This window comes from Gregarina niphandrodes (genome assembly GCF_000223845.1).
Source record: "Gregarina niphandrodes unplaced genomic scaffold scaffold00045, whole genome shotgun sequence".
NCBI lineage: Eukaryota > Apicomplexa > Conoidasida > Eugregarinorida > Gregarinidae > Gregarina > Gregarina niphandrodes.
In genome coordinates this window covers 89,449-95,474 of record NW_011645813.1, presented here as the reverse complement: position 1 = coordinate 95,474, position 6,026 = coordinate 89,449, and the positions used below count along the sequence as shown (strand labels likewise).

Sequence of the window (6,026 nt, the reverse complement as noted above, 5' to 3'; positions counted from 1 at the left end):
TCATGGTGGTTTCATCAGTACCACTGGTCTCAGCAGCCTTCTCAGTCGTACCGCTGGTCTCTGCAGCCTTCTCAGTCGTACCATTGGTGGTCATGGTGCTTTCACCAGTACCGCTGGTCTCAGCAGTACCATCCTTGGTCATGGTGGTTTCATCAGCACCGCTTGTCTCAGCTGCCTCGTCGGTCGTACCATCCGTGGTCATGGTGGTTTCACCAGTATCGCTGGTCTCAGAAGCCTCGTCGGTCGTACCATCGGTGGCCATGGTGGTTTCATCAGTATCGCTGGTCTCAGCAGTCTCCTCAGTCGTACCATCCGTGGTCATGGTGGTTTCATCAGCAGCAGCCTCCTCAGTCGTACCATCCGTGGTCATGGTGGTTTCACCAGTATCGCTGGTCTTAGAAGCCTCGTCGGTCGTACCATCGGTGGCCATGGTGGTTTCATCAGTATCGCTGGTCTCAGAAGCCTCGTCGGTCGTACCATCCGTAGCCATGGTGGTTTCATCAGTATCGCTGGTCTCAGCAGTCTCCTTGGTCGTACCATCCGTGGTCATGGCGGTTTCATCAGTATCGCTGATCTCAGCAGTCTCCTTGGTCGTACCATCCGTGGCCGTTGTGGTTTCATCAGCACCGCTGGTCTCAGCGGCCTCCTCAGTCGTACCATCCGTGGCCGTTGTGGTTTCACCAGTACCGCTTGTCTCAGCAGCCTCTTCGGTCGTACCGCTGGTTTCAGCAGCCTCTTCGGTCGTACTGGTCATGGTGGTTTCATCAGTACCGCTGGTCTCAGCAGCCTCCTCCGTCGTACCGCTGGTCTCAGCAGCCTCTTCGGTCGTACCGGTCGAGCTGGTTTCACCGGTACCGCTTGTCTCAGCAGCCTCGTCGGTCGTACCGCTGGCCTCAGCAGCCTCGCCGGCCGTACTGGCCGTGACATTCGTTTCCAACGCAGTTTGCGTTGTCCCAGTGAAGGACGTGGAGTCATCGTCGCCTTCCGTTTCTTTTGCTTCGGTGGTGCTGCCAGTGTCCACAGTGGAATCTGCCGTTCCTTCGGTATCCTCCGTGCCCGTGCTCGTCGCCATTGCGGTTGCCTGAGTATTCTCTTCACTGATCTCCGCATTTGTTGATGAGTCATTCCTCTCAGCAGTGGTATCCGTGGTATCGCTAGTTGCAGCTGTAGTCTTCTCGGTAGTGGTCGAGTTCTCAGTAGTGGTGGAGTTCTCAGTAGTGGTGGAGTTCTCAGTAGTCGTGGAGTTCTCAGTAGTGGTATCTTCAGTACTCACCCTAGCAGATGTTGTAACTGTAGTCTCCTCGGCCGCGGTAGTCTTCTTGTCAGTGGACTCCTCAGAGGTTGTGTCCTCTTCTGTGGTGGTTATCATAACTGTTTCTGCATCAATGAATCCAGTCGTTCCATCGTCATCCGCGTCGAATCGCGTGCAGTTCACGCCATAGATGTACCAGGACCACTGCTGGCCGATGTAGTCGCCATTAGTGGAAGTAACAGTCACGTAGAAATTCCCGGTTTTGTTGTTCTTCTTTTGGGTGATTTGGTAATCGTCATCAGCCTTCAAAAAGTAGTCAGACTTGGTAGGTGGTCTTCCGATTTGTACGTAGGAAATGAGGTTTTGAGAGTACTGCAAAGTGAGTACTTGCCAAACGTCGCACACTTTTTCTGAGTAGAAGGTTGTGGTCTCGCTCCAATAGGACGAGGTATCGTTGGCCACACGCACTTTGCCCTGTGCCACCTTGGTAACGTTGGCATCGCTTGGATCGACCACTTTGGAGTCCATCCATTTCGCTACGTTGGGTAGGTTATCCTTCAGCATCTTGTAGCTGTTTGCCTTGTCTTTATCACCGGTAGGATACCCCATCATGTCTACATCGGGATTCGAGTAGACGGGCAGCTGGTCGCCGCACATGATGGTGCCGAGGCCAGTCTGTGGCTGCTCATAACCCGTGTTAAGGTCTGGGTACAAGTCCGGGTCGGGGCAATGCTGTAGCCCAAAGTTGTGGCCTAACTCGTGTCGTATCGTGTGGCCGTAAGCAAAACTAACACACGATCCGAATCCGTTGACGTAAGAACGTCCTCTATCACCACCATTCATGATGAAGAAGATGCCCACATCCGCACCCACTTTTTCCCTATACGGCGTCATCAAGCTCTTGACGTTCGGAAGAGTCTGATCTCCTGCACCCATCGAACACTCTTGGTCCGCATCACAATCTAATTGTAAGGAACCCACGTTTCTCACCCTCATATTCGTCAAGCCGCTTGTGTGCAACGCAATCGTCGTTGTTTGCGCGCCATACTCACATACCAACGGCATCCGAGACTCTCCTTTGATAGTCTTAATCACATCAGAATTAAAAGCGCACATCAAATCAATAATAGTCTCGTCGTTCGTGTATGGAGCTAATAAATGTCTTGAGTCATTGTTTCTTGTACCAATCTTCCAGTCGCGACGATTAGGCCGCAGTCTCCTCCTCGTCATCTCGCTAGTCGCGTTTTCTGGTGTGTCAGGTTCGAAACTGTCATCACGACCAGTCCAATCATCCTTCACCAGGGTGACGTTGTCAAATGAACCATAGACAAAGTCACCCTTCAATGAACCAACAACAAAATCTTCCCTAAACACCAGTACAGTGTCTGCTTCCTCTCCTATAACCACACCAAAATTTGGTTCATCATACATGTCCTCCAAGTCGTCTTGTCGGTACCAAGAATACACTGGAGATCGAATGTTCATATACTTCACTAAGTTTTCGTAAGTCAAATCCTCCAAAGATTCCGGCTCCACTCCCGAGAAGCTAACCGGAGCACAGCTACCCAAGCAAGCTAGAGCAATTAAACACTTCATCCCAGCCGTACTTCAACTGTAACGAACAACACAGACTCGAACAACACAGACTCCGTAAGTTGCGTAACTAACAATGTAGCTATCTTGACTAACTAAATGCAAACTTGACGGAACGATACAGTTCCTAAACCAACAAAGCAGCTACTGAAACAACCACTGTAGAAAAGATAAACTTTACTTCCGTGCTGGAGTCTTAACTGAGACAAGCTGTCGCCAGCACATCTCTCCAGCACCAAGGACAGCCTTTGGCGGGATGGCCGCGTTGTTCACGCACTCACAATCGTTCCCGACACACGTGTTCTTTATTTAGATTTGGTGTTCTTGGATGCCAGAGAGACGTTGCGCTACTACATGGTGAGTGTTTTGGGATCATTCCAGTGTGTGTGTGCGCAGCACAGTTGGGTTATAATTTTTCCAGTTTAATACTGGTATCTTCAGGAGTCACTTGATTTTTGCTGACTCCTAATACGTTCACTCATATTCAAGGTAGTTCCATCTATCCCCTAACCTAACATGCCTGACCTGTGCCTGCCTGACTTTGGTAACATGGCCCGACTATGCCAGAGCGCCGGGTCGTAATTGATTTGTATTGCAGCGTTCTGTTCAAGATGGCGTACAGTGCATTTGGCGCCGTGGTGGTATCGTTCCTGGCAGGTTTCGCCACAGTGGTGGGTGCCGGGGTTGCGATTCTGTTTTCGAGACATATGAAGCCGTTGACGTTCGCGATGGCGTTGGCCTTCGCAGCCGGGTGCACACTCACCGTGGCTTTTGCGGACGTGCTGCCTGAGGGGCAGGAAGCGTGGGGCGCCGCCTTGGCGCCGGCTGCGAATGAAGAGGGCGAAGACTCCGACAAGTACTCGGCCCTCGGCCTCTTCGTTATGCTCGCCGGCTGGGTCGTGGCCTCCGGCTTCGACAAAATCCTGCATTTCTCCCTCAACGCATACGACCGGAAATTCCACAACGGCCAGCCCGGGGTCTGTGCACACGGACCCGGCCACAATCATGGCCACAACCACGGCCACAGCCACAGCCACGTGCACCATGACCACGACCACCACCAGTCCGGCGGCGCGGACGAACACGTTTTGGTGATTACGCAGGGCTGCAGCTCAGGAGGACAGAGTCGAGTTGGCAGAGCCGAGTTCCCTACAATTTCCGGAGCGCCGTTGTACAACACAACCACCACCGCGCATGACGCGAGTGCGTACGACCTAAGCGCGTACGATCTGAGTGTGCAGGACCCCCCGAGTGCACACGACTTGAGTGTGCTGCCTTCACACCGAGACTTCGCGGCTGTGGGCGAGGGCTGTGGGCGAGGGCTCTCCTCGCCCGGATGGCTGCAGAGACTGGTGGGGGTATTGTTCGGAACGTCTTCGATCAGTGCGGCTGAACAACGCGCACTGGACGCGGAGTTTACCCGCGACGCTAAGCGAATCACGCGGCTAGGGTATTTTACTGCCTGTGTACTGGCACTGCACAACGTGCCCGAGGGCATTGCGCTGTATGGCACGGCGACGGTTGACAGCAAAGCGGGTGTGGGATTGGCGGTGGCTATTGCGTTGCACAACCTGCCGCAGGGTATGGCGATCGCAGTGCCCATCTACATCGGCCTCGCCAGTGCACCCAAGGCCCTGGCCTTCGCACTCGCTGCCGGACTCGCTCAACCTTTAGGCGGACTCATCGGCTATGGCCTCGTCGGCACCAACCCTTCCGATAAGGTCATGTCCGTCATGCTCCTCCTCACCGCCGGCGTTTTATTCAACGCGAGCCTAAGAGAACTCTACGCCTCAGCCATCCGCTACGACAAAGGCAACCAGGTGGTCGGCGTCTTCATGTTCATCGGCATGCTTGTCATGGCCGCCACTCTCGTCGTACTCGCCTACGTCTGAAAAAGTTTTTGCCTGCCTCCACCGGAGGCCCCGGCTGCAAAGCAAACAATTCGCGCCGCCGGAGGTTCGTACACCGGACGGCGTACGATGTGACTTGGTCTCCGATGTGTACCGACACCCGACGTCTTTCCACAGACCGGGCAAGGAACAGGCTATTTGGCCGGATTCGAAGTAAACGAACAGCGAGTGTTCCGATTTCTTGCTTTGGTTTCTGGAGTTGCTTTTACACCTGTCGACTGCATTGCCTGCCACACACACCCAACCTGGCAAGCCTAGTCGGATCCAGAGGGTTCTCCTGATAGCGTTCAGTCTCTAGGTGCACGCAAGTTGGTCGAAGGAGGCGAAGCTGCTGACAACGACGAGATTGCCGAGGGTGCACCTACTGAGTCTGGAGAAGCTCCCGTCGAACCCAGCGAAGCACTTGAAGATGACGATCTGGAGGGGGAAAATATGGACTGGAGGTCGTGGAGTTGATGCTTTAAGATCGACGTCACGGGAGGTCTCCTTTTTGCGTGATGCACACACCCATTTCGAAAGAGGTGTAGCCGTGCGGTTGGCAGGGATTACCGACCGAGGGTGTGCTGTCCTCGCGGTGGACGCAGATTGTCTGGTTCTGCTCGCCGGAGGTGTTCCCGTCCGAGACGCCCGAGCTCGTACTCTCCCTGCCGCTGCTCGCGTTGTAGTTGGCGGTAATAATCATGTTTATTCCTTTAAAACCCTGTTCTGGGTGCGACCTAGCGAGGCGAGCCGTTTACGTCTTTGCCGACCCAGGGGGTAAAAGGGTAGTTTTGAGACCAGCCGTCACCCGGCGTCGAAAAGATCTACAAGCGAACAACCGTTAGAGCGAAAGTTTAGCATCATGTTCAAGTTCGTCGTTTTGGCTTCCACTGTTGCTTTCGCACAAACTTCTGTCGACTGCGTTGCATACTATACATTGAATCAGGCAAGTCTGGTTGACCCCAGTCAGATCCAGTACTGTGTTGCACAATGCAATGAAATGCCGACTGCTGGTACCTGTCCTGAGGGTTCTCCTGTCACCGATTGCGTGCAGTCTCTGGACGCATGCAAGTTCGTTCAAGGAGGCGAGGCTGTAGACAACGGCGAAGCTGCAGAAAGTGCACCTACTGAGGCTGGAGAAGCTGGTGAAGTCGCACCTAGCGAAGCTGTTGAAGGCGGTGAAGTTGTACCTAGCGAAGCGGCTGAGGGGGGTGAAAGCGCACCCGTTGAACCTAGCGAAGCAGTTGAAGGGGACATTGTGGAGGGGGGAAATACAGACTGGGAGGTTGTGG

At 53.8% G+C, this 6,026-nt stretch overlaps 3 protein-coding genes across 3 annotated transcripts; 2 read left to right on the top strand and 1 right to left on the bottom strand.

Annotated features, from left to right (window-relative positions):
* Positions 1-2,848, bottom strand: GNI_156200 (hypothetical protein; the record flags this gene model as incomplete). The annotated part of the gene is made up of 1 exon (XM_011134620.1): positions 1-2,848. A coding segment is annotated over one exon (2,848 nt), but the record flags the coding sequence as incomplete, so codon positions are not given.
* A 608-nt stretch (positions 2,849-3,456) lies between these two features.
* On the top strand, positions 3,457-4,737 carry GNI_156190 (putative transmembrane protein; the record flags this gene model as incomplete). Its single annotated transcript, XM_011134619.1, has 1 exon — positions 3,457-4,737. The coding sequence occupies one exon, from the start codon at positions 3,457-3,459 to the stop codon at positions 4,735-4,737; it is 1,281 nt and encodes a 426-aa protein (XP_011132921.1).
* Positions 4,738-5,596: 859 nt separating this feature from the next.
* On the top strand, positions 5,597-5,920 carry GNI_156180 (hypothetical protein; the record flags this gene model as incomplete). The annotated part of the gene is made up of 1 exon (XM_011134618.1): positions 5,597-5,920. A coding segment is annotated over one exon (324 nt), but the record flags the coding sequence as incomplete, so codon positions are not given.
* Between the last annotated feature and the right edge of the window lie 106 nt (positions 5,921-6,026).